Source organism: Lactuca virosa, chromosome 4 (genome assembly GCF_052849685.1).
Source record: "Lactuca virosa cultivar CGN04683 chromosome 4, Lactuca_virosa_CGN04683_v6, whole genome shotgun sequence".
NCBI classification, from domain to species: Eukaryota; Viridiplantae; Streptophyta; class Magnoliopsida; order Asterales; family Asteraceae; genus Lactuca; species Lactuca virosa.
This window is the reverse complement of record NC_136429.1, coordinates 99,654,512-99,680,305: the sequence shown is the minus strand read 5'-3', so window position 1 is coordinate 99,680,305 and position 25,794 is coordinate 99,654,512. Positions and strand designations below refer to the sequence as shown.

General features: G+C 34.4%; 3 protein-coding genes across 6 annotated transcripts; 2 read left to right on the top strand and 1 right to left on the bottom strand.

The window, feature by feature from the left end:
* Positions 1-229: 229 nt before the first annotated feature.
* LOC145106650 (uncharacterized) lies at positions 230-5,891 on the top strand. Of its 3 annotated transcripts, none has more exons than XM_079043605.1 (17): positions 254-342; positions 423-515; positions 996-1,059; positions 1,233-1,356; positions 1,536-1,721; positions 1,804-2,547; positions 2,680-2,868; positions 2,950-3,096; positions 3,174-3,302; positions 3,460-3,660; positions 3,880-4,057; positions 4,149-4,207; positions 4,304-4,346; positions 4,428-4,565; positions 4,957-5,069; positions 5,163-5,228; positions 5,672-5,891. In XM_079043605.1, the coding sequence occupies exons 3-16, from the start codon at positions 996-998 to the stop codon at positions 5,203-5,205; spliced, it is 2,358 nt and encodes a 785-aa protein (XP_078899731.1). In that variant the 5' UTR covers positions 254-342; positions 423-515; the 3' UTR covers positions 5,206-5,228; positions 5,672-5,891. The 3 variants fall into 3 exon arrangements, with proteins under 3 accessions (XP_078899730.1, XP_078899731.1, XP_078899729.1); XM_079043603.1 differs by having other exon boundaries at positions 1,230-1,356; XM_079043604.1 differs by lacking the exon at positions 423-515 and having other exon boundaries at positions 230-342.
* Positions 5,668-21,901, top strand: LOC145106653 (uncharacterized). Of its 2 annotated transcripts, XM_079043607.1 has the most exons (9): positions 5,668-5,726; positions 19,928-20,099; positions 20,257-20,540; positions 20,646-20,752; positions 20,831-20,893; positions 20,983-21,072; positions 21,154-21,270; positions 21,424-21,501; positions 21,699-21,901. In XM_079043607.1, the coding sequence occupies exons 3-8, from the start codon at positions 20,361-20,363 to the stop codon at positions 21,497-21,499; spliced, it is 633 nt and encodes a 210-aa protein (XP_078899733.1). In that variant the 5' UTR covers positions 5,668-5,726; positions 19,928-20,099; positions 20,257-20,360; the 3' UTR covers positions 21,500-21,501; positions 21,699-21,901. The 2 variants fall into 2 exon arrangements, 1 of the variants encoding a protein (XP_078899733.1); XR_013707617.1 differs by having other exon boundaries at positions 19,928-20,540; positions 21,154-21,287.
* Positions 6,360-9,655, bottom strand: LOC145106652 (HXXXD-type acyl-transferase family protein). The gene is made up of 2 exons (XM_079043606.1): positions 8,723-9,655; positions 6,360-7,078 (listed from the first exon to the last, which is right to left on the bottom strand). Exons 1-2 carry the CDS (start codon positions 9,523-9,525, stop codon positions 6,550-6,552), a joined length of 1,332 nt encoding a protein of 443 aa, XP_078899732.1. The 5' UTR covers positions 9,526-9,655; the 3' UTR covers positions 6,360-6,549.
* Positions 21,902-25,794: the final 3,893 nt, after the last annotated feature.

The following is a 25,794-nucleotide window of genomic DNA, read 5'->3' as shown; positions in this document are numbered from 1 at the left end:
ATCATTAGTTTTTTAATGTCTGTAGTAGCTTGCAAATGTTAACAAAAACAAACTGCAACCGTTTGATCCACCTTTTCTGCTGCAGAGGGTTGTAAATATGGTGTGCAGACTTTATAAATTTTTGCTTCAGAAAATCAAACAACACCTAACCATAATAACTAAATGTGAAAAAGTGAAAGTAGTTACCCTCTCACTCTCAAGTCATTATCCCTAATTTTTTATTAGCTAACGTTCAAGAATCTTAAACCAACAAGCATTCCGGCACTAGCGGTTCAAGCATTAGAGCGCCAAATCAGACAGACGCAAAACAAAGGCACAACGCTGCGGACAGCGAACAGAAAGGTCTTTTCTCTCCATCTTCTTCCTGTATAGCAATTTTCAGTCGATTATTCATATATTGTATGTTTCTTTTCATTCGCTAGTTGATTCTGCTTAACGACGCCCCACTCTTCTGTTCGAATCGTTGAATCATGAAAAATCGCTAAGTATAGAGTAGATCTTGGAGCGTTTGGGAGGTTTGATCTCGAATGAAAAGTTTCATCATATTAGACTCAACTTTTACATTTGTAATTTAATCGAAACCCTATATGAATCGTATATCCTATTAGTGTTTAGTATCGCAAAATATTTGGACAAGTGGCCTCTGATGTTCAGTTTGATTTCTAGAGTTACTGGTTTCTAACTTTCTGTTAATCTATTGTAAGGTTTATAATACATATAACGTGTTTTTGATGACTTTCACATAGGCGATGTAGATAGGTACTTGCCTGTGGCAATCAAGGCCTGATGGCAATCCATCTCTTCTACTAGTAAAAATATGAAGATACTTTTTGGATATAATGTTGCTCATCAGAAAGTGCAAATTTGTTCTCATTATTATTCATTCCAAACCGTTTCCATCATCTTATATTGCATAAATTTCTTCTAGATTTACCAACTATCCATCTCTGTAGTTTTATGTTGAAGCTAATAACATAGCATCAATTTGCTTGCAGATGTCAGAATCACAGAAAAAAGCAACTCCATCTGCCAAATCTAAAGAGAAAGGTTCACTGCTAGGTAACTTTTCAAAGAAGTTCTTAACCTTTCATATAGGAGTTAGTTGACAATCATAAGAGATTTTTTTTCCCTTTAACATAGCCAACGTATGAATTTTGTAACTTTATGGATACATTGATCTCTAAGTAAGCATCTGTAACTATTTTGCAACTAATATTGTTGGTCCATAGCAGATATAGACATTGGAGATGACTTTCTTGGCTCATGGAAGTCAATGTCCATGGCAGGCGATGGAATGGATTTTGACTTTGGAACAACCACCAAAGGCAAGAAAATGGATTTTAAATTTGACAAAATGTAAGCACTGCAAAACCTCAAAGTTACATATATATACTTGGATATCATCTTTGAAATTGTTAATTTCATCTAATGTGGATAAACAGCTCAAACTTTGTAACTGGATTGAATACTTACTGTTCATTACAGAGTTCTGTATAACTTTTTTCAATAACATTCATGATATAACTTTGTTTCAGGGATATGGATTTCTCTCTTGATGCTGACTTTGATAAGTTGCCATCTTTCAAGACAAACATGTCTGATCTTGATATATCTTCTCCTATAAAGAAATCTGGAAAATCAAAGGAAAAATCCAAAGAAGCATCTTCTGGTGGAGAGCGAGCAAAGAGAGATGACTTTGCATTCTCATTTGATTTTAATGAGTTAGTTTATAAAGTCATATTGGAGTTTATTTTTTTTTTTGTATCAGATACAATCAGTCACATGGTATGTGTGTATTTACAGGTTTCCAGATTTAGACTTTGGGTCGACAAAGAAAAAAACAGATGAAAAGTGTGACAAATCTATAGATAAGGAAGGTTCTGTAGACGTTTTGGATAAAGATGTTGATGCATTAAAAGATGATGATGTATCATCAAAGCATCCCATATCAAAGGTTGATACTCAAATGGAGAATATTAAGGATCCTGATCCCAGAAATGAAGATGACCACTTGAAATCTGTAACATATGAAAGCTCAAATGCTGAGGAACATGAGATACAGACAACAATTTCATCTGAGAAGATGATTTCATCTAGCCATGAGGAACCAACCCAAGAATCTCACTCATCAGAGGAGAGATCTTATTCAGAACCTCAAGCTCAAAAAGTTATGCAAGATTTATCTGGTCAATCTTTAGATAATGTTTCAGAAGAAGAATCTGGAACTTCAGTTAGAATGGTGAACCCAAGCACAGGGAGTGAGCAAAGTGGTGATGTTAGGCCTGTGGACGAAGTGTCTACTACTAGAAGTTCACTATTGGAAAATTCATCAGCACATATGAATTCAGAAAGTCAAAAGAGGGAAATGTTCAAGGAAAGGGATGATATTGCCCTTATTGGCCATGTTAATGGTGATAATAAAAGTAAAGGTGATTCACATGTTGAAAGTTCCATGACAACTGTGAAAGAGAATTTGGGTCTTGGGGAAATGGTTGATAAGAGGAATGCAGATTCAGTTTCCAAACTTCATATGGGCTTGCTGGATGGGTGAGACTATGTGCATTATATTTAACAGTTTTGGGAATCTGGTTGAACATAAACTGTTTTTTGATCTAATAGGCAAAGCCTATAAGTCTTATGCTAGTCATATGTGTAAGTATGCTGCCTGATCTTATGCAGTGGAACCACAACTGATGAGCTGGTTTCAGAGAAAGAAAGAGGGAATATTCCTACCCGATCAAAATATTTCAAGAAACAAAATGGAAGTGAATCTGAAAAGCAGCAGGCATCAGTCTCTTCAACAAAACTCATCTCTGTTGGCAATAAAAGAATGAGCACCTTACCAAATAATCCTCCACCTGGAAAAAGGTGAGACTTTCATTTAATACAAGTAGCTTTATCAAATACTTGAAGAAGAAAATCTCATTCCCATTTGTAAGACTTTTGCAGGGAGTTTGGTTCTAAAAGCATAGAGTCTGGTAGCAAGTTTGGTGGTATATCATTATCAAGGCCACTACCCAATGTGGTAAGCAGAAACATACATCTTCAAACTAAGAACATAGAGACATGTCATGCAAATGTCAGTGATAATACTCGGTGAGTCTTTGGTACTTTAAGCTGAAGATTATTATAAAACAAAATTATTAATATGTTTTAATTATGGTTAATTGCAGGGAATGCTTGAATGCTGATAATATAAAACCGAGAAATGAACCAGTGTCAACCACAATGGCACACACTATTGGTCCAACCAAGGAGGAACATGCATCAAGGGAAAGAGACCAAAATATCAATGCACTCAGGTTTGGTTTTGGTATTTATATTGAAATCATTCTGCTTTAAGGCCCTGTTCGTTTAAAGAAGTATAACACTTTTACAGAAATGTCAATTACTCTTTAATAATTGATGTAAATCTTGAAAACCCACACATTTAATAATCTTTAGGGGCTCTTTCTTTAGGTCTGATGTCGATCCATCCAGTTCAGTTGAAAAGTCAACAAAAGATCTCCCACAGAAAAGCCTAAACCCTGGGCTTCAAGCTACAAGCATGAAATCTACTTGTAACATTGGAAAGACTGTTGTAGAAAAGAAGCAGATATCACCTACTAAACCTGAGATTTGGGCATCTAATTTTCAAGCTTCTACTCTAAGGGTTTCTAGGTAGCGTGTTGAATATTAATCTATTATCTTCTCCATTAGGCCCCATTTGTCACACATGATATGACATAAACTGATTTTTGTGTCCCACCGAATAAGGTGGGACATGGACTCACTCTCGATCTCTCATTTGTGCAAAAGACGTAAATGCCCTCCTCATCTGTATTATCAAAAATAGCCATCTTACAGTTTTTTTTACCTACCATCCATCATGTAATGCAGAGCTACAGAACCAAAGTTGAAGCCACTCAGTTTTATGTTAGCAAAGGGTCCTCCATTAATGGGAAACAAAGAGCAAGGTTTGGAATTGCAAGGAAAAATGGTGTTCAAGAGGAACCCTTCTGCTGACATAAAGAACCAAACACCCTCCGCTCCAACTCTGAAGCGTAAAACATTTGAGGTTCTTTTACTGTTTCTTTCATCATCACTCAATTCTCTCCAAAACAAGGATTATAAAACTTAATCAAGTTTTATAATGATTAATCATGCAGGCATCTGTTGGAACACCAACATTCACTCCATTAAAGCGTCTCTCTACATCACCCTACAGGTCCTATATTTATATATATTATTATACCTTTATGTAAATAAAATAAAATTCTGTTACTTTAATCTTGTCTAAAACCTATCATTCATTAAAAATCAGCAACAATATGACACCATCATCAGAAAAAGCTGTTGAGAAACAGGTACTTAAGCTACAAACATTTTGGATCACTTCCAAAGTGGTGTAAATTATTAACTTACACTTTCTTGTTTTCTAATTATAGATTAGCAACCATGCCAGCATGCCAAATGAGAAGTCGCCTAGGGTTGACGTTTCTACCCTTGAAAGTGACATATATTCTGCATCAGAAAATGATGCCCTTTTTCAACAGGCTGAGACATGTTCCAAGGAACTTGATGCTGTAAGTATAGCAACCTACTTTACTCTTTCTATCAATGTAGGCACTCTACTATGTTTTTAACCCATCACACCAATGCACTTACATTCCTATACCTACAATAGCATATGTGATCAGAAACTTGTAAAAATGAACTTTTATTGTTTTCTTATAATAGCAACATCTTTACATTTCTGTACACATAATATGCCTACATACGTACCGTTTCTTACCCATAATAGCAATGCACTTACATTTCATTCAATAATGGCAATATGTGAATGTAACATAGAACTTGTAAGCATTTCACATGGTTCATGTTATACTTTGCTATTTTAGTTATAAAAGAATATAAGCATATTTGTATATATTATGGGTAAAAGAAGTATCAAGCAGACTTGTTTTTTGTATGCAGATATGTAACATGCTGAAAAAGAAGCATGAGGAGGCAAAGGATATACTTGTTCGAGCTATTGTCAATAACAATAATCTCCTCATGCTTAATCATCCTATCTATCAACACAAAATATCCTTCTTTTTTAGTTTTAATTCTTGTTTCCTTTTCAAAAAGAGGTACACTTTTATATTATTGTTCAAATCCTTAAAATATATTCGATACATCAGCATGGTTCAGAAATTTGCTGCATCCCTGAGCCTTAACTAAAACTGCAACATGTTGTGTATCAGGTACTTTGGCTCTGTTATTTATTTATTTTTTCAATTAAATGCTGTCTTGCACACATGGGCTTTTTGGTCTTTTCCTTCTTTATGATCATTTTCTTCCTTCATGTGCAAGGAAAAGATCAAAAAGACCTAGTCTGGAAGGCACATGAGTGGGGTAAACGAACTTGGTGAGAGGGACCAAAAAATGTTATGAAAAAGTTTAATAGGGACCAAAAAGGAAAAAATATTTCTTTTTGGACTAATACCAAAAATCAGCTAAGAACAAGGATAAAAAATGTACCTTACTCAAAAATAAATGAATACCTAATTTGTAAAAACTTAGAACTTTTTTTTTAATTACATTAAGTAAAATGGACTGCTTTGGCCCCCTTAAGTCCATCAAGTAGAAAAGAAGTAGTACCTTTCTATAAATGATGTTTCTTAAAGTTGTTATGATGATAGAGCAGGAGTTTTGTTTGCTTCTGTTCTGGTAGAAGAATTGTCAGGCAATGAAGATTTCAGGTACATGTCTTTTGTTGCCACTTATCTTTTGTGTTTTAATCAAATTTAGCTATTCAAGTGTCATAATAATGTAGACTTTTGTTAGAAAATGGCTATACTGATTGAATTACAGTGGATGGTAATGAAGTAAGGTCCGAATAAGTGACACCCCTATCATTCTTTTTAGTTTCTTAACAGAAAATTTTAAAACTTGAGAAGTTACAAAATGTAGATGTCTCGGTCTATAGATTTTCAACATAGCAACTTCATAAAAAGCAGGACTTCCATGAACTTACTGAGCGGATTCGACTCACATTGAGTAAATTACACCGATCGGACAACCTTTCTAGGCTAATTTGGATGATGAAAATAAAAAGGGCAATTTAGTCTTTTATATAGATAAAAGATTGAATTTACAAATCCTAAGTTTATTTTATATATTTGAAATGATAATAAGTTTCAATCTAAAATCAAATAAATTATATGAAAATATTAGTACAGCCAATGCTAGATTGCCACGTGTCAAGTGGAAAGACATCAACATAAACAAGTTGGTCCCTTTCTTTCCTTTTTAGTTTGGTTTTGCTTGTTGATGAATTGAGTTGGCCCACTGACCATTTTACATAGTCCTTCCTTCCAAGAACATAAAAAGAATGATTTAAAGTGACACGTGGTACTGGAATACGAATTTGTTACAAAGGGAACTCATTTTCAGCTAACTATTCTCCAACAATACATTATGATTGTGTTATTTAAGAGATAACACTAATTGAATGATCAAAAATACCATCCAACCATGCACAAGATCGTTGTACCTTTTTTCACTCACGTTACAAGTACAAATCTATGCAAACTCCGTATTCACAAACTTTTCCATCTCCCCTCTAAATCCAACAACGGCATCCTTATGAATATATAACAACACCTTAAACCCATCTTTCTTCCTCTGAGTAGCCGCCGAATGCGGCAAGAAAAAACACGGTTCACTACTCCCAAGAAGGTTTCTGGACAAGGGTATAACTGTCACCGGACCACCCCACCCAAAGTCGACCGTTGAATGACCCAAGTGCCGCCAGTCAGTCACCGCACTTACCCATTTTCCGGCGTTAATCCCTTTTTCGTAATTTAGCTCCTGGAAATCGATAAACGAGTGAACATATTCATCGCTCACGTTTCTCTTGCTCTTTTTGATGAGTTGGGCTGTTTCCCAAATGGGTTTATCAATTAGATCTCCCGCTGTGGTTTGTGCATACATAGGAACGCAACCGTTGCCCCAGTAGCCGGCGGGTAGTGGCGGCTGAATTACCCTCCTTATGTTCACTGCATAACCAAATTTTACCTCTTCCTTTCTTGGAGTCTTCGAGGCTTTCACCCTGTTTTCATAAATGTTAAATAATTATTTTTAAAAGCTAGGGATGTAAATGGGAACAACTGGTTTGTTTATGTTTCTCCATTTAAGTTTAACTGGAATACTGGATATATACAACCGGATAAAAGAAAGAATTTTATTTTTTTTGTTTGTTTATGAAATTACCTTGTTCATGTTCGTTCGTTTAGTATTCGTTAAATGAACGAACATTAACAAATAAAAATCAATATGATCAAACACAATAAGAACGGAGATAAACAAACATGAACAAATGCATAAACGAAAGGACTCGAGCGCACTGCAGGCAGGGAAGTATTGGTTTTAATCTGCATGTTTAAGATTGCATTTGTATTGATTTTAATCTGATTGTACTAGTGACAACCCATTATGGAAATCCGTAATTCATTACGAAAAATTCCAACCCATTATCAAACTATATGCGATTTTCTAGGCTATTTTCGGATTTTTTAAGCTAAATCTTTGAAGGTTGGACTATATTTGTTTTTTCTCCTATAACTATTCTTTAGTACTATTAACCCTAAGTTCGAATATAAAAATGTCCAATAATAATTATCTCAATTACAATGATTACGTGCAATAAACAAATAACAATCACTTAAATATTAATATTGTTGTTGTCAAGTTATTTTTCTCTTAAGTTAATGAGTATCTATATTGGTGATCACTAAAATGACTAAATAGCACAAAATAAACATTTTTTTAGGAAACCATGACAAAATAATCATTGGAATTTCTTTATGAATGGTCCTTTTTATTTGTTATTTTTTTTGCATATTAATTAATATTTTTGCATAATAATTTAAAAAAACATTGTAATTCCTGCCAAAAAAAAAAAGAAGAATTGCAAAGTATTTAATCATATTTTTGCAAAATATTAATTTCGCAAAAGAGCTATGGAAAACTTGCTAGTTTGCATTTTTTTTTGTTTTTTTTTTTTGCAAAATAAAGTAATTTCACATAAAGAATTTTGTGAAAATGATTACTGAATTTTCTATCAATCAATGAATTTTTTCCAATAATGGTATTGTACGATTACTTAGACTTTTCTACTAATAGTCATACACGATAACACATTCTTTTCTAATAATAGTGATGCAATTGGGTGATTGTAATTTAAGAAACTTCTAAAAACTAAAACTTAATATTACAGATCGATGATACATCTTAATAGCATGTCTTGTATTTCCTTTGTTAGATGAATGGTGGTAATAAATTAAAAATTATTTAAGAAAATATAAAAATATTTATTTTGTACCATTATAACCATGCACTATGAATCAGTATTAACTAACGGGTCCACTCATTCCAACAGTTGATGAAATGGTACAAGATTTTCATTGTGACGATGAGCGATGGTACATGCGAACATTATAATTCTATGTACATGATCTTTTGGTTTAAAATAAAACTTTTTTATCATATCATTTGGTTTTTTGCTTTTAAATTTTTATATCTTTTTTATAGTTTAACACATTAACATAATTCATCATAAATAATGCTATATTGGTATGTAATTTACCGTTTAAAAAAATTATTGTGTTATATTTAGATTTCAAAAGGCATATGTTTGAAAATTAATAAAAAGAAAATGCCTTCGAAAATGACGTCTAACGACAAATCAATGTACCTTGCTTGCCATAGAACAGCACCCAAAGCTTCAAAAGTGGTGAAGCTCGAACCGGACTTTTCTTGTAGAAAAATCTTAAACCGGTCCAACCACTCATCTTTTACATTACAGATCTCTCTAACCACATCTTCATTCGACCCCAAATACGGCACGAAATCCTTATCCAAAGACAAAAACTCTTCAATAGGAAACTCCGTCCTAGCCGGTTCTCTAGGTCCAAGCAACTTCGACCGGTCCCAAACCGGTTCAACTTTCATCTCATTCTCACCTCGAGCAATCTCAGCCATCGCATTGAAAAACAACGTGGCACCAATCCCATCACAAAGAACATGGTGAACCGCTGCACCAAGAGTAAACCCGCCACAACTAAACCGGGTCACCTGTAACATCAACACATGGGTCAACCGGGCTTCCTGATCCGGGTTCGGGACCAACAGTTCAATAAATTCCTCATCGGCATCATCAAGGTAGTTCACAGAGCTCAACGGGGAGTCAACAGTGGCCGGAATGACTGGGACTCCACTACCAACACTGCAATGGAGTTCGAACCGGCCGTCGCTTTTACGGCGGTGGAGAGATCCTGTGTATGGATAGAACTTGACGAGGGCGGTGGAGAGAGCGGCGGTGATGACGTCAAAGGGGTCCGCATTTTGGTGGTCGGCGGCGGCGTATGCTCGGACGTAACGGAATGGAACGTTCATGTTGCGATCGGTGTCGAGGTGGGAGAGAGGGAGGATGTGGTCAACGGTGAAGGGTTGGTGTGAGGGGTAGACGGTGGTGGCGACTGAGACTTTAACATTCATGATCACGGTGGTTGGTGGTGGTTAGCAAAAGCAACAGTAACTCCGATGATGATGTCTACTCATTTTCTTGAACTCGGATTGGAAGACTTTATAGCATTGTAATAGTGGTTGGGTGTTATAATGGACGTGGAGATTTAGGCATCGTTGATAGTTCCTCGACAATGGTATGTTTGTTTTGTTTTTATTAATAAAATAAATATTTAATCGAATTCTCAAATGGCAAATAATGAAGATTTGGAATCTTTTAATTATATCTAGTTTATAACCCTTTATAACCATGGTTATAAAATTAATTAATTTTTATGATAAAATTTATAATTATTAATCAATTATTTTAAATAAGTCATTTTAAATAAATTATTAATTAAGAGATATCAAATTTTTAAAGTTATTATAACTTCAAATTTAACATATAATTAAAAAATATAAATTTGAATTTTGAAATGAGCTGCTTAATATATCTACATGACATAATATTAATGATGAGTTGTATTAGAGTGACACTTGGCAAAAGAAGATTAAAACTATTCATTTATTAGAATAATTTTTTTTTTATTAAAACTTGTGTATCTAAAATTGGTGGTTAATTGGTTGCATTAGTGCTAAAAATACTTGAATTAATCCAGTTAAGTTTTCGTAAAAGTTATTGATGAACACAATGTTAAAATACAGTCTCCAATACGTTATAAGTTAATGGTATTATACAAATACAATATCTTTTTCTCTCTCTTTTTTTTTTCTTTATGAAAACCAAGCAAGCAAACATGTCATACATTTTGGAAGTATTGATTGATTATGTTAGGGGTGGATCATGACTCGTTCCTACGGAAGAGTGGCAGATCATGCCTATTGTCATCTTGTATCAGGATTTTTTCTTTATATGTTTTTTATATGATTAATAAACTCAAATTAAGCGTATATTAATGAAAATGATCAATGATTTAATAAAAATTATCAACTTTTTTGTTTGGAAAAATTACATATTTTTCCGGATATTTCAAACTAACTTTATGTCACACTAAAAGTGTTTTTCTAACAAAAAAACACATGCATATCAATCCAGATTTCCGACGAAAAAAAAATTACTGTGAGAAATAATTCATAATTTCAAGAAAAGAATATACTCGTTGGAACTGAATATATTTGGAACTGATTTAAGAACCGAATTTGTAATTTGGTTCCATCATCTCCACAAATTCAGTTCTCACTTTTCTGGTTCGGTTTGATTCCAAACCTTAACAATTAGGAGTGAGCAAAATATTTGTTAGAACTAAATCAAACGAGAGCCGATTGGTAACTAAATATGTACTTCGGTTTGGCTCTCGGTTCCTCCATTCCATAAATTCGGTTCTCTATTTCTTTTGCGGTTCGGTTTCGGAACAGAGTTCACCCCTAAATGATATAAAATGTGATTGCTAAAGAGACAACCTTACATTTTTTTATTATTATTGCGATTTTTCATTTTAAGATTTTATCAATCATGGAAGAAGAATGCACTTTTACATTATATTAGCTAATATATATCATCCATGGTAACCGAGTCAAGTCAATTTGAAATATAGACTAGGTTGGGGGGGGGGGGGGTGGGGGGTGGGGGGGGGGAACGGAATACCCGTTGGAACTAAATTGAATTGGAACTGATTTGAGAACCGAATTTGTAATTCGGTTCCATCATCTCCACAAATCCAGTTCTCACTTTTTTTGTTCGGTTCGATTCCAAACCTTAACAATTAGGAATGAGCAAAATACATGTTAGAACTAAATCAAACGAGAACCAATTGGTAACTGAATATGTAATTAGGTTTGGCTCTCGGTTCCTCCATTCCATAAATTTGGTTCTCTATTTCTTTTGCGGTCCGGTTTCGGAACAGAGCTAGATGATATAAAATGTGATTACTAAAAAGATAACCTTACATTTTTTTATTATTGCAATTTTTCCTCTTAAGATTTTATCAATCATGGAAGAAGTACGTAAATATACTTTTACATTATATTAACTAATATATATCATCCATTGTAACTGAGTCAAGTCAATTTGCAATATAGACTAAGATTTAATTTGAGTTTAGTAGCTCAAAGTATAAAGATGCAACCAATACCCGTCAAATACATGATAATTGTAATCTTAGAGTTAAAATATTCCAGTGACTATGACATTATTCAATATTTTTGTTGTATGAGTGGTACCCTGTTCATTTCCAACTCCCTTCATCGACAGAAAAAAGAGACTATCATTGTAAAACGTCGTCTTTGTTTAGCTAAAAGAACTAAATTAGTAGCAATGAAATCACCATCTTGGCGATTTATAGTAGGCGGCCTTGTGACAAGTATAGAAGTGTATAAAGAATGTAAATACTTTTAAGACACCTACTCCACTTACATGAAAATCACATCACCTCCATAATAGACTTCAAATATCCTCAATTTACTTATTCATAATGTCTTCTCAAAGTTGATCTTAAAAATCATAATGTTTTGCTACACTACGTTAGACCATAAAATAATTTCATTTACCATCATGTACCCATCTACGATCTTCCTTGATTGAATAAAAGACTACTGAGTACGAGCACTCACCGATGAGTAAACATGTTTCAATCTGTTCCTTAAATATTTAGCTATTAGATTATACTACACCCTACCATACCAATTAGACAGAAATTACTGACATAAAGGAGATCATGTACCTTTGTGATAAGAGGTAAAAACATGAGTTACATTACATATGTTTGGAACCCACACATACTTTTCAAATTGTGTCACAACCTCAATTGTATTGAAACCAATGATGTCCCACTATTTGTTTTAGAATTCTTAAAGGTAAAACCATCTTGTAATGGGGATTTATCCCCACCCTAATTCCAAACCACCTCCTTAATTTGTGAAACAAAGATTAATCCATCTAAAAAGAAACATCTTTATTTGATAATGTTTTGAACATATTTCACCTATTTACTTCAAAAGAGCTGTTTGAGTACTAGAGTTCCAATCCTTTTGTTTTTTTACTAGCCTTTTATATAATTCTTTAGATTCTTTAACTAGTTCTTTAGTTCACCATCGAATTCAATTGAGAATCAATGTCACTCAAATGCCATCGAGTCTCAACTATGTACCTCTAATAATTCGTAACATGTAACCAAGAATTAAATTTTAAACGATTATAGACCACAATCACATGACTCCTCCTCTTATAAATCTTTATCCACTATGAGCTTTAAGACACACCATACCTATAACATCCTAATTACGTCAGATTATGCTTCTAAGGCATGTCTTTCTATTTAAAATAAGAGAAAGTGACTTTTATGTCTCCCCACTTCCATTCTCAATTTGTAGAAGAAAGAATACAAAAAGAAAGAAAGCCTTTTACATCTTTTTAATATAACAACATGTTATATACATCACAGTGTATATAATTGAAACAAAACATCATCATCATCACATACAATATTACAACTGTCATTGTTTACATCAAGTATTGTAATTCAAATTACATGCCAAAATATTCATAGTATGGTGATAACAAAACACAACAAAGTTTCCAGGTATTCTTGCTGACCAACCTGCTCAACGATTTCCTGAGAATACAAGTTAATTTGAAAACATCAACACATATAATGTTGGTGAGTTCATAAGCATGTTTGAGTAAAATGTTTTATATTAATTGTAAACACCAGAAAATCCGATATTCTCTGAAAAGCAATTTGAAATGTGTGTCCGATCTTGTATTAATGCATTTGTGTTACTGTTCGAAAATGTATAAAGTAAATGGTCCCAGACAATCCGATATTGTCTGTCTATAAAAACGTTGTAGTCTTATCAGTGTAAGTTTCCGTGTTACCAAACTGTAAAGGTATTCCGTAAATTTTTATAATGGAGTTAATTCCTCTAAGTGAGTCGTTATAACCATACTTGATAATGACTAATCCGCTCGTCATGACGTTTTTCAGATGCCGACTTGTTAGGTAAGGTTTGTCACCCTAGACTGGCCTAGTTTAACTGTAGCGAACAGCTCAGGTGTGGGGTGTCACCCCCGTATAGATCTATACACAAACTCCCGCTCTTCCTCCAGGAGACTTTGGTTATAACTACAGGCTACGGTTGTACACTCGATAGGTGCCAAACGACGTGTCTCATAAGATCCTTAACTGAATTTACGCGAACATTGAATTGCACAAAGTATATTGTTTCCGTGTAAGTTTTAAGTTTTTCAAGCCAAACAAGTATATATGAATGAATGAATGAAGTCAACAAGCATGTAGATGGATATTCCAGGCCAAACAAGCATGTAAATGGACCACTAAGGCCCAATAAACATGTAATGTATATTCCAGGCCCAATAAGCATGTAAATAGACCACAAAGGCTCAGTAAACATGTAATGAACATTCCAGGCCCAACAAGCATGTAAATGGAACACTAATGCCCAATAAACATGTAATATATATTCTGGGCCCAATTAAGGTGTAAGTGACGTAATTAATCCATTTGTTGTTATGTTGATTGGTTAAGCTTAATTGTTCACCAAAATAACATAAAATACCCACTTTTGTAAAAAGTCGTTTTTGGTCCTTAAAACCGAAAATTTACAATTTAAACACATTTTTGGTAAAAATGACACTTTAGGTCCAGTAAAACCAAAAGTTTACATTTAAGGGTTTGATTTGAGTAAAATAACATTTTTAACCCTACTTTTGTCATAAAGATCATTTTCGGCCCAAAAGCATAAAATTTATTCCTTTTTGGCCCAAGTTTGATAAAATTATCATTTTCAGCCCTTATAACCGAAAAATAACATTTTTGGCTCAACTTTGTTTAAATTGACACTTAAGCCCACAAAAGTCCAAAAATTTATAATTTTAGCCCAAAAACCGTGAAAGTCCAATATGAGGCCCATTTGTGAAAGTTTACACTTTTAGCCCTTCTAAAATCATAAATACCATAAAGATCCATATTTATTCAAATAAATCTTTTCAAAACCGTGAGGTATGTATAATAACTTCACTTTTTGATTATTTTGTCATTTTTGGTCCTCTTATACGATTTTTCTTAGTTAAACCACCTTGAAATGTTTTAAGCCTTTTCTTTGCATAATAAGTTGCATCAAGTGTTATGTTCTACAAATATCATCATATTTTAGCATATTGTGGAGTTTATGAAGTCTATAACACATAATCACAACATATAACATGAAAAACACACATAATCATGCATATACACATAGATCTACACAAAAGAACTTGTATTCTCCCCCAAAACATAGTAAAAACCGAAAATAGGGGGTATGAACTCACATTGGTTTGATGATTTCGGTTTTGGTGAGGAGGTTGAAGATGTTTTCCGCCTTGATTGCTTCTTAGGAAGAGTTTTCGAGTTCTAGGAGGTTCTAAGAGCATGATCACGAAAACATGTGTTCATGAGGATTGATCTAGTATAAAATGAAATAAATCAACTTGAATTTACATGATCTTACCTAAATATGAAGCTTGGAGTGATCTTCTTGAGACTCACACAAAGTCACGATTTTTAAAGAGGTAAAAATGAGAGACTTCTTGAGAGTTTTAGAGAGAGATTTTAGTGTTTGAAATGTGGATGAAGTGAGGTGGGGATAATGCTTCTTGGCCGAGTATATGAAGGAAGAGAGAAGAGAGGGATTAGTGTGGTATTTGCATGATGGTTAAACCCTAATTTCCTAGATATATGGTGGACAATATGCATGGATTTCCATTAAATAATAATGAGGTGTCACACTCTAGTTAATCTCATATTATCTTTTTTTTCTTACAACTATATATATATATATATATATATATATATATATATATATATATATATGTGTGTGTGTTTATAACCGAGAACAAGTAAGGAGGAAGAGAAAAGAATTGTTTGGGCCATTTTGAATATATTCGAAATTTATAGGGTCTAATATGGAAATTTTCGGCCCATTGGGCCTATATAAGGGTTTACGGCCCAAAAATGTTAAATGAATTTGTTTACGGCCCAATAAAGCCTAAGAAACCAAGCGAGACATTTTAGGCCCAATATGGCCCAAAATGCTATGGTTTGATAAATGTAGGTCCAATTAGAGCCCAAATGGAGTTCCTTGGCCCAAAATAGCTAAATTGAGAGTTTACTGGCCCATTAGGCCCAATTAGAGGATCCAAATCCATTTTGAGTTTGAATCGGGATATTAGGGTTACGAACCCACAGTTAAGTGTGTGAAATGAATTGAATTAGGTTTTGGACTTCAGGAGTGAGTTTTGGTTCAAATAGTTGTTTTTGGAATAAGCATTAGTACATAACATCAACTTAGATTACAAGTTACACAAGAGTTGAGTATATGAAGACAAAATTTCCTACCCAAAAATGCTAGTTGTGACATCATCCCCTGTTAGAGGGAATTTCGTCCCGAAATTCTTTTGAAAGTCGATCCTAAGAGCTAGAGAAAAGGTGAGGGTACTTTTGCATCATTTGGCCTTCGCGTTCCCATGTGAATTCCGGTTTGCGCTTAGCATTCCATCGAACCTTCACAGTCGGAATGCGGCTTTGTTTTGTACGCTTCACTTCCCTGTCCATTATCTCCACCGGATCTTCGACGAACATGAGATTCTCGTTTATCTCGATCTCATCCAAGGAAATGGTGAGGGTTTTATCTGATATGTCACCGGACCGATCCAGAAAAGAACCTCGAACGGCCCGTTGTATCGTGGGTTTAACTTGCCCCACTTTCCAATTCAGATATTCCTTTTATAGGGAGAGTCCTTCAATAGCACCCGCTCTCCGACTTGAAACTCCAGAGGCTTTTACCATTTATCAACATCGCTCTTTTGTCAGTCTCGTGATGCTTGGGGTCGTGCCTTGATTTGAACTATTTTCTCCGCCGTTTCCCGAATGATCTCGGGGTCTGTAAGAGTGTTGTTTGGTGCTTGTCCTCTTGCTAGTTGGGTGTTGGTCATCTCAGCCCAACACAGAGGTATTCTGCCTTCACGTCCTCTATGGCGAGGTGGATTGATGGTCATGGTTAATGAGGATCGTGTACTGGACGTCCCAAAAGTAGTACCTCTAAACCCTAAGGTGAACACTATTATCGCTAGGGTTAAGGTCACGTGATGTAGTTAGCCTCATACTTTTTAGGCTGCCATTGGAGTTTCTTACTGTGGGATTCTGAACTAGTAGGATGTTGATCTTTGCTTGTTTCTGGGGGCGGGTCGAGCAAGTCTTCGTTTCGGGATGGGGGATATCGATCCTTAAGGGTGGGTTCGTTTGATTCTTAGTAGTCAGTGGTCCTATGGATACTTAGCCTTTCCTCTTTATGAGTTGGATAGACGTTCTCTGGGGTTCAAGTCTTGGTTTGGTAACTCTCATACTTACTGGATCATTCCCTTGACCGGATGGCTTCGATATTTTTGCTGGCACTTAGTGTCCTTGGTGGTCTGGCTATGGAAATGGCTTCATTAGTTGAGTCAATTTCCGAACTCGACTTGCCACGTATAGATAACATTTCCGAAAGGACTTCTGGAATCCACTTCGGAAAGATTATAAATCTCTAGGTTACCCTCGATGTCCTTTGCTTCTCGTTTCTTATCTCTATTGTGGGCTAGGAACGAGCGTGGTACTTCTTACATAGGTACTTAGGAGTCTAGATGCCAGGAATGATTCGAGGATCTGTCCTTATAAGTTGTAAGGATTTCGTTAGTCGATTGGATAAGGCGTAGGGTCTCTACATGAAATTTTTATGGTGAGGATCAAGCCAGCCTCTGTCAAGTGACTCTGTTGGGTTTCTTAGAGTTTGTTGTAATAGATGTTGGATTGACTTGGAAGGGATGGCTGTTCGGAAATGAGAGTGTGTTTCATGTACTCGTTTGTAATGTTCCTGGTTTCATCCTTGTTATCACTACCGCGAACATTCTTGTACCACGTTTAGTGAGTATTAGTAGTATGAGTGTTGCGATTATTAGCAATGAAATTGGATAGCATGGTCCTCACCATGTCTTTCTATAATTGCTTGGCGGGTAAGAAGCATGTATAATTAAGAATGGAAGGCTGTCGACTGAAGGGCTCTGTCCTAAATCCGTAACCACACAAGGAACAGAAAATAGAATGGAATCACGCTTACTAAACCTTTAGAACCTCAATTATATATGACCCTAATATACACTAAGCCATCGTGGCTCACCTGCAAAACCCTTGGTTTTTATACGAATGATATGTCCTGTTCGGACGATAGCGTAATCTATAATTAATGACTAAAGCCTTTGAATATCTTTACTGGGAAAACGTACCGCTGTTCATAGGTGATTCCGGGAGGGTCTCTCCTGTAGTGATTGTCAGCACTCTACCTTCCCTGCCAGAGTTTCTTGTTATTGGACAGTCCCTCCTGAAGTGTCCAGATTCATCACACTCGTAACAGGTCGGGCTCATTCTGAAGTTGGAGGTCTGGGGATTGGTCGTGCTGATGCCCTGCAGGAACGGGTAGGGTGCCCCTTCCTATTGCAATTCTTATAGTATAACTTTCGGTAGGCTCCCTTATGATGGAAACTGCACTTGCTGCATTTTGGAAGATTTCCAGCATATGGTCTTACTGATGTTGATGTGGTAGGTGTCGTGGCAGCATGAATCGCAACAGTCTTTTCCAGGCCCAATAAGCATGTAAATGGACCACTAAGGCCCAATAAACATGTAATGTATATTCCAGGCCCAATAAGCATGTAAATGGACCACAAAGGCCCAGTAAACATGTAATGAACATTCCAGGCCCAACAAGCATGTAAATGGAACACTAAGGCCCAATAAACATGTAATATATATTCTGGGCCCAATTAAGGTGTAAGTGACGTAATTAATCCATTTGTTGTTATGTTGATTGGTTAAGCTTAATTGTTCACCAAAATAACATAAAAGGCCCACTTTTGTAAAAAGTCGTTTTTGGTCCTTAAAATCGAAAATTTACAATTTAAGCACATTTTTCGTAAAAATGACACTTTAGGTCCTTTAAAACCAAAATTTTACATTTAAGGGCTTGATTTGAGTAAAATAACATTTTTAACCCTACTTTTGTCAAAAAGATCATTTTCGGCCCAAAAGCATAGAATTTATTCCTTTTTGGCCCAAGTTTGATAAAATTATCATTTTTAGCTCTTATAACCGAAAAATAACATTTTTGGCTCAACTTTGTTTAAATTGACACTTAAGCCCACAAAAGTCCAAAAATTTACAATTTTAGCCTAAAAACCGTGAAAGTCCAATATAAGGCCCATTTCTGAAAGTTTACACTTTTAGCCCTTCTAAAATCATAAATACCATAAAGATCCATATTTATTCAAATAAATCTTTTCAAAACCGTGAGTTATGTATAATAACTTCACTTTTTGATTATTTTGTCATTTTTTGCCCTTTTATACGATTTTTCTTAGTTAAACCACCATGAAATGTTTTAAGCTTTTTCTTTGCATAATAAGTTGCATCAAGTGTTATGTCCTACAAATATCATCATATTTTAGCATATTGTCGAGTTTATGAAGTCTATAACACATAATCACAACATATAACATGAAAAACACACATAATCATGCATATACACATAGATCTACACAAAAGAACTTGTATTCTCCCCTAAAACATAGTAAAAACCGAAAATAGGGGGTATGAACTCACATTGGTTTGATGATTTCGGTTTTGGTGAGGAGGTTGAAGATGTTTTCGGCCTTGATTGCTTCTTAGGAAGAGTTTTCGAGTTCTAGGAGCTTCTAAGAGCATGATCACGAAAACATGTGTTCATAAGGATTGATCTAGTATAAAATGAAATAAATCAACTTAAATTTCCATGATCTTACCTAAATATGAAGCTTGGAGTGATCTTCTTGAGACTCACACAAAGTCACGATTTTTAAAGAGGTAAAAATGAGAGACTTCTTGAGAGTTTTAGAGAGAGATTTTAGTGTTTGAAATCTGGATGAAGTGAGGTGGGGATAATGCTTCTTGGCCGAGTATATGAAGGAAGAGAGAACAGAGGGATTAGTATGGTATTTGCATGATGGTTAAACCCTAATTTCCTAGATATATGGTGGACAATATGCATGGATTTCTATTGAATAATAATGAGGTGTCACACTCTAATTAATATGATATTATCTCGTTCTTTTTTTACAAATATATATATATATATATATATATATATATATATATATATATATATATATAGCTAGGTTCATATGTTTCTAGCAAGTAGTGTGTGCCTAAATGCACCAATGAGAATTCAAGAAATAATAAATCATTAAATAAATCATTAAAGGGTATTTTGGACATTTTGTACTTTTAATTAAGGAAATGATTTAATTTAAATCTTGCAATTAAGGAAATAAAGTAAATATATTTGACCTAGTCATTTGTGTTCTCGTTTATAGGCGTGTTGTTCCTTTCCAACCCTAGCACATCTCTTTCTTTTTTCCGGCCTTCTTTAGCAACCAGCGAAAAGAGAGGGCGAGATCGGGAAACTCGCCGGAGCTACCTGTCGGAGTTCTAGAAGACAACCGGCGAGAAGAAAGGTTGGAAGGTCTAAGGCAGATTACTCGTTTGGTAAGTCTAGTATGTCTCTGTTTCTTATTCTGTCTTCTACCTCTTTCTTCACGCCTCTTCTACTCCATCAAATTTATCAGGTAATTCATTTTTTTTCAACAAGTAATCAATGATTTTGTTAAACTGTTGGTATCTTATTACACCCAATTGGATCAAGAACACGAATCAAATACGGATGGTAGTCAACAAAAGAAGAAAATTAAAAAAGATGATAAAAAGATTGGGGGTTTGGCATCGAGGAAGAGAATTTCATTGATAAAAATGTCGGAAGATTCGATTTGGGTGACTGGAGTTAGTGGTTCGATCTGTGAGAGATTCTGGAATGATGTGCAGTGGGTGATTACACCTCATGAACTCCCTGTACAAGCTGGTTATATGGTTTTTGTGTTCTTGATCAATCACACAGTTCTTGCTCTTTCTGAAGCAGGAATCTTATACCAGGTTCTTCCATGGAATCTTGATTCTTGTCTTGTTGTGTTTTTTAATCATTAAACTGATATTATATTAAAAAAATACATTTTTATTTGCTAATTTGCTAATATGCAGATGCAACTAAGTGAAAATTCACAGCCGATACGGATCGAGTACGCACCAATTCAAGATTCTAGCACAATCATGTTCATCAAATATGGTGTTATATCACATAATACAGAGTGAGTAAGATCAAATAATTTTATTTTCAAACCAATAAATTAATTAGATCAAATTCATATTATAAAATATGAATACAGGAGGATCTATTTCTGCACGAAAAATGGGCTGCTATTGGAGCTTATTGAGGCTGATCCTCCAAGGTTATCTTTTAAAAAAAAATCTGAAAAGGGTATTTATGTCTTTTCATAAGCATGGGTAAAGGGTATTTATGTCTTTTCATAATGGGTAGATGGATAAACCATGGGAAGCCTCCTGGTGCAGATGTTGTAGCCATAGTAAATGCTCCTGGAATTAGGGCACAAGTCGTATTCACCATAAGGTTACATTTTTTTCTCTATTTTTTTAATGTGATTTGAAGTTGGAATATAATTTATTTACTTTTTTTCTTAATTAAATGTAGTTTGTCGGGGGATTTGTACGAATTTGATAGGAATTCGAAGCCATTATGGAAGAAACACATATGGAGTAAAGAATCGGGTCATGACACTGCTTTGACACCATCGAGTGGCGAACAATAGTATATTCTAGCATAATGTATTTTATGTATAAACATTCTAAAGCATAGAATGTATAAATGCATTCTGTCAGAATATTTTTAAGAATATTTGTTAACAACATATATATTTTCTTAACTGGTAATACTAATGAGTAATGCATCTTATTCTTTCAGCATGGCATGGAGAAGGAATTCAATATTGATCATACTAGATGAAGATTTGGAATCGAGTTCAACAACATTATATTAGCGGTAAATACGATACTTTTGAATGTATTCTATGTATCCTGTCAGAATGTATTTTGCCAAAATAAAATCTATTTATTCTGCCAGAATGTATTCTATGTATTATGTCATATTCTATGTATTCTACCAGAATATATAAAGTGATAGTTAATTGCAAGTAACATGTTTTTAACCATTATTAGTTTTTGTTGTATTTATGATAGGATGGCTGGAGTAATGCGTTGAAGACCTAATAGGAATAACTTGAAGAAAGAATAAAGTTTGATCATACTCACAGTTTAAGAATGTTGTTATTTTTTAAGAATTTTATTCATTTTTGTTGATATTCTTTTAGAATATGCATAATTATATTAAAATGTATAAGGCTTTTACTCTGTAAGAATATGTATGAATTTGTATTTAAGTTCGGATGTATAAGAATATATTAGAATGTTGTTATTTTTCAACATCGGATTCAAGAATTTTTTTATTCTTCAATAATATTCTAATAGAATAAAATTCTGAAAGAACATCATTCTAACAAAAAAAATATTCTGACCGAATAAAATTGGTTATGTTTACAAATTACGTTAGAATTAAAATTGAATTAATTAAAAAAATTCAAAATTTTAAAATTTGGAGAATTAATTATCCCTAAAAATCTGAAAATTTCCTTTTCTAAATGTAGTTGATTGTCCACAATACCCTTTTGCTAAAATTTGTGTGATTATATGGTGCATGCAATCACCCTGTAATATCATATACTCTCAAATCATGTCCACTGATTAATTCCATCCGTTGGTCCAGATCTGTGCATTCTGGCACACAATAGTTAGTAAAAACAAAATAACCTAAGCCTATATATATATATATATATATATATATATATATATATATATGTGTGTGTGTGTGTGTGTGTGTGAGTGTGTTTATAACCGAGAATAAGTAAGGAGGAAGAGAAAAGAATTGTTTGGGCCATTTTTGAATATATTCGAAATTTATAGGGTCTAATATGGAAATTTTCAGCCCATTGGGCCTATATAAGGGTTTACGGCCCAAAAATGTTAAAGGAATTTGTTTACGACCCAATAAAGCCCTAGAAACCAAGTGAAACATTTTAGGCCCAATATGGCCCAAAATGCTATGGTTTGATAAATGTAGGTCCAGTTAGAGCCCAAATGGAGTTCCTTGGCCCAAAATAGCTAAATTGAGAGTTTAATGGCCCATTAGGCCCAATAAGAGGATCCAAATCCATTATGAGTTTAAATCGGGATATTAGGGTTACGAACCCACAGTTAAGTGTGTGAAATGAATTGAATTAGGTTTTGGACTTCACGAATGAGTTTTGGTTCAAATAGTTGTTTTTGGAATAAGAATTAGTACATAACATCAACGTAGATTACAAGTTACACAAGAGTTGAGTATATGAAGACATAATTTCCTAGCAAAAAGTGCTAGTTGTGACAGTGCTTTACCCACTTGTATTGTGTAATGTGTTGTCTTTCCTATAAATATGAAGTGAGTGACACTCATTGATGAAATGAACACTTTGAGAGCATTAGTTTAGAGAGAGAAATTGCAATACCCATTTGTACTCTTTCTATCAATACTAATGAGAACTAAACCCAGATTTATTTACGTGATGTGTTCTTGAGTTTGTATGATAATTCACTAGATCTTTTCTTATTCCGCACATGTCATCATAATCAACACCACTACAATTAGTATCATAGCGGGTCTGTGAAGATCAACATGATTTTTTGAAGAAACGGTTCTCGATTTGGCAACAATCATCACACTTGGAACATTTATGGTGAGTCTCTCGATGATCTCTCTAAATCTCGTTGATTCGTGCGTTACATTCTTGAATTTTTGATCGTTTTGTCTCGGTTGGATCGAATTTGTTTCAAGCCCAATTGTAGATCCAATCTATTTTCTTACATTGATCAAGCCCAAACCAAATTCAAAATCATTTTATAAATCATTTTTCTTGAAAACAAATTTTGAGTCTAATATCCTTAATCTTTTATTGATCACGAGATTAATTGAGCCCAAAAACAATTTCTAAATATGTTTACTGTTCATGTCCAATTCATTGAGCCCGAATATCGAATGTTTACTGTTCATCAACTTTGAGTTCATATCTATTTTCGTGATCCAAATTCAATGTTGAGCCCAAGAGGTGATTAATTTCATTCGGTTTCTAAGATTCACTGATTGAGTCGATTTTATCATTCGCACAAAAGAGTTGTACGTTCTTGACTCTTGTTGTGTTTTTGTTTCCAATGTTCCAATTTCATCAGTTTTATCAATCTGGTTGATCGATTGTTGTTTGTTTTGATTGATAAAATAGCCTTCTGAATCGATTTTGTATTATGCGTTCGATCTTCAAATCGATTTTATTCAAATCTTACTCTAGAAATCGATAGTTGATTTTTGATTATAATGAAATTGGTCAAGAACACTTGAAATCGATGAAGAACAGGATGTTTTGGGTTTGATCTGAAATTGTTCTGAACATTATTGATTTTGTGTTTGTCGATTTTGGTATGAGAACGTTAATATCGAATTGGATTGGGATGGATGTCTGATGTTTGACGTAATTTTTGATTCTGATTCACCACAAAAGTCAAACTCAAAAAGTCAACATTCGTGTTCTTGGATGTTGAATGATCGATGCTTGGGTTGATTGATTTCGAAGTTAGTTACTGGAAGATTTAGCTATGTTCAATGTCTAGGATCAACAAATTTGATGATTGACTTTCGAAAGTCAAAGAATGGTTGAGAACGAACAACGATTGTAAGCAATTGTTTTGATTTCGTTCTTGCTTGAGGCTAATATGGAAGGACTGAAGGTTTGGGAAATGCCTGGGAAATTGAAAATCGTTATTTCGATTGTTGATTTAGAGTCGATTGTGAGTTTTTGGAGCTTAATAGATAACGAAGCTTTGGAATCGAAATTTTGTTGTCGATTTGATGCAAAAGCGAAGGTTGTTTGAGGATCGCTGTCTAGTTTTGATTTTGATTTCAAAATAATTACTGAAAAATGAAGGCTGTGTTGGAGTCGTTGATGTCGATTTTGGTCGATGTTGGTGTTAAACAGCCAAGGGTAGGAATTTGTTGTTGATGACGATGATTTTGGAACTGGGACGTATAATCAAAATTTTGATGTCGATATGCAAAGTCATTTGAGTTAATTTCGAAAGTTTGGATTTGGGTTGAAAACTGGAAGTGAATGGCTTTGATATCGATAGTTGTGGAATCGTGAATTGGATGGTTGCTTTACTGTCGAAGATTTTTGATTGACAAACGAAGGTTTTGGGTCAGTGTAATGAAAAGTGAAGGACCATCTGAATGATTAAGATGTTACTGTTCACGATTAAGCGTTCGATATGCTTCGGATTCGCAAGTGGTATGTGTTATCGATAGTCGATTTTTTTTTTTGGAAAAGCGAAGGTTTTGTGTAAATCTTTCGAAGGTTTTGGTGTTGACATTGGCGACCGGTAACAAATTGGGGAGGAAACATAAGTTTCGAAATTGGTCCTTAAAGTTTCAAAACTTTGACAGTTTATACACATTTCGAAATTTGGACTAATTTTCGAAGGTTTGAAAGAAAAGAGACAAAATTTTTGAAAGTAGTCCCTGATGTTTCGAAATTTTGGCAGTTTATACCCAACTTCGAAAATGGGGTTATAATGCTGAGAAATTGAAGCATTCACATTTCAAGCCCCTGCAGTTAATGCGAATTGACGCTTTCTACCCAGTTTCGCAAATGGGGGAGAGTTTCGCATTTTTGGTTGTTCTTGTCAAAGACGGTCCATGAACGAAGCTAAAAATTGAAGATTTTTTGGATTTTCCGGATTGAAGCAAAATGTTTATGCCATGTGTTAAGGGGGAGTTTTGGATAGAAAAATTCCGAATTGAGCGCTTTCTCATTCCCTTTTTGGTTTTATAATCATTTTTTGATTATAAAAAGGGGGAGAGATTTAGATATGGAAATTCGAAAGTTGAATTTTTCATATTACGCGGACTTGAAGACCGAAGTGACCTCAAGTATTTGAAGTTTATGAGATGATTCGATTGGAAATTCGGAAGTGATTTCGGTTCATGATGGGTTTGGACTTATTGAAGATTTTTGGGATGTGCTTTTATGCTCAACTTTAGGATGATTATTTGGAGATTGAGAAACTCCTAATTATCCGTTGATGGTCGGTTCGTATGGTCTCATATTCTAGAACCCAAATTGAAGAATCGTGGAAGAATTGAAGATTTGATGTTCATCTCTACATGTGTCACGCTTGAGGCTTGGTTCGCGTAGTT